The sequence below is a fragment of the Lentinus tigrinus genome (assembly GCF_003813185.1).
Source record: "Lentinus tigrinus ALCF2SS1-7 unplaced genomic scaffold L226scaffold_22, whole genome shotgun sequence".
NCBI lineage: Eukaryota > Fungi > Basidiomycota > Agaricomycetes > Polyporales > Polyporaceae > Lentinus > Lentinus tigrinus.
The window spans coordinates 335,931-337,451 of record NW_027137931.1 but is presented as its reverse complement, the minus strand read 5'-3'; the positions used below and the strand labels follow the sequence as shown (position 1 = coordinate 337,451).

General features: G+C 56.0%; 1 protein-coding gene across 1 annotated transcript; it reads right to left on the bottom strand.

Moving 5' to 3' along the window:
• Positions 1 to 1,206: 1,206 nt before the first annotated feature.
• On the bottom strand, positions 1,207 to 1,497 carry L226DRAFT_466643 (uncharacterized protein; the record flags this gene model as incomplete). The annotated part of the gene is made up of 1 exon (XM_067675992.1): positions 1,207 to 1,497. A coding segment is annotated over one exon (291 nt), but the record flags the coding sequence as incomplete, so codon positions are not given.
• Between the last annotated feature and the right edge of the window lie 24 nt (positions 1,498 to 1,521).

Below are 1,521 nucleotides of genomic sequence, written 5' to 3'. Positions count from 1 at the left end.
GGCAAGCCTAGAGAAGTCTCGGATGAAGCGACGGTAGAAGTTGGCGAACCCGAGGAATCCTCGCAGCTCCCGGAGGTTCTTAGGGGCCGGCCACTCCGTCACTGCCCTGACCTTGACCGGGTCCATTGCAACCTCGCCTTCACGGATGACTAAGCCCAGGTATTCGACTTCGGTCCGCTCGAACTCGCACTTTTCAGGGCGAAGGTAGAGGTCGTGCTCCTGAAGGCGTCGGAGGACTTCGTGAGTGACGCTGCGGTGTTCCCCTAGCGTGGTGGAGAAGATGAGGATGTCGTCCAGGTAAACTGCAACCTTGCCAGCTGCGATCAGGTCTGCGAAGATGGAGTTCATCAAGGCTTGGAAGGTGGCAGGGGAGTTCGTCAGCCCAAACAGCATGACCCGTGGCTCGAATAGTCCCTGGTTGGTGACGAAGGCCGCCTTCCACTCGTCTCCCTCCTTGATGCGGATGTTGTGGTAGCCCCAGCGGACATCGAACTTGGTGAAGTACTTCGCCTGCCGGAGTCGAGTGATGATATCGGTGGCGAGGGGGAGGGGGTATCGGTTCTTTACTGTGAGATTGTTGAGCTTCCGGTAGTCCTGGACGAGTCGCAGCTTGCCATCCTTCTTCTTCACGAAGAAGACCGGGGATGCCATGGGGGATTTGGAGGGGACAATGTAGCCCTTACGGAGGTTCTCCTCGAGGAACCGGTCCAGCTCCTCCTGTTCGTTCGGAGGCATCGGGTACACCTTCGAGCGTAACGTCTCCGGGGCATCGGGCTTGAGGTCGATGGCATGGTCGTAGGGCTTGTGTTCGGGGAGCCTCTCCGACTCCGCCTCAGAGAAGACCTTGGAGTACTGGCGATACTCTTCAGGTACAATCTCCTCGAACGTCCGCTTGGGTTTGTCCTGGTTCGCTTTCTGAGCGAGCTCCGTGGAGTAGGTGTACCCGGCGGCACACCATAGCTCCTCCGTCGTGTCCTCCAGTACCTGGGCTTTCCACCACTTCCTGCGCTGCACCCGGTTGGCGGCGATCCGCTCAACTCCTGGTGTCCAGTCAGCGGCTAGGGTCTCCGTCTTCGTCTCCTTCTCCTCGGTCCCAACCTCCATCGTACCTCCCTGCCAGTCAATGTCCGGATTGACCCTGCGTAACCAAGGTAAGCCTAGTACGACGTCCTCAGGGCCCAGGTCTGTAACAAGAAACTCGAGCCATTCTACGTAATCGCCCATGGAGAGTTGTAACCTAACAAAATGTGTAATGCTACCTGCAGTGTTCTTGGAACCATCAATGTTGTAAAGGGGAATATCTCTGGGTAAAGGATGTAAGAAGACGTTGTGCTTTCGTACGAATCGTCGACTAATGAATAGGGCTGTTGCCCCACTATCTATCATAGCTGCTGTACGTACGCTACGGTGCCTGCCTTTGAGTATCACACTAACATGAAAGTGGGAACTGGATGGATTCAATTCAGGAATGACGCAAGAACTGATACTATCGTACATGCTAGAGATACTGGGGGACGGGGG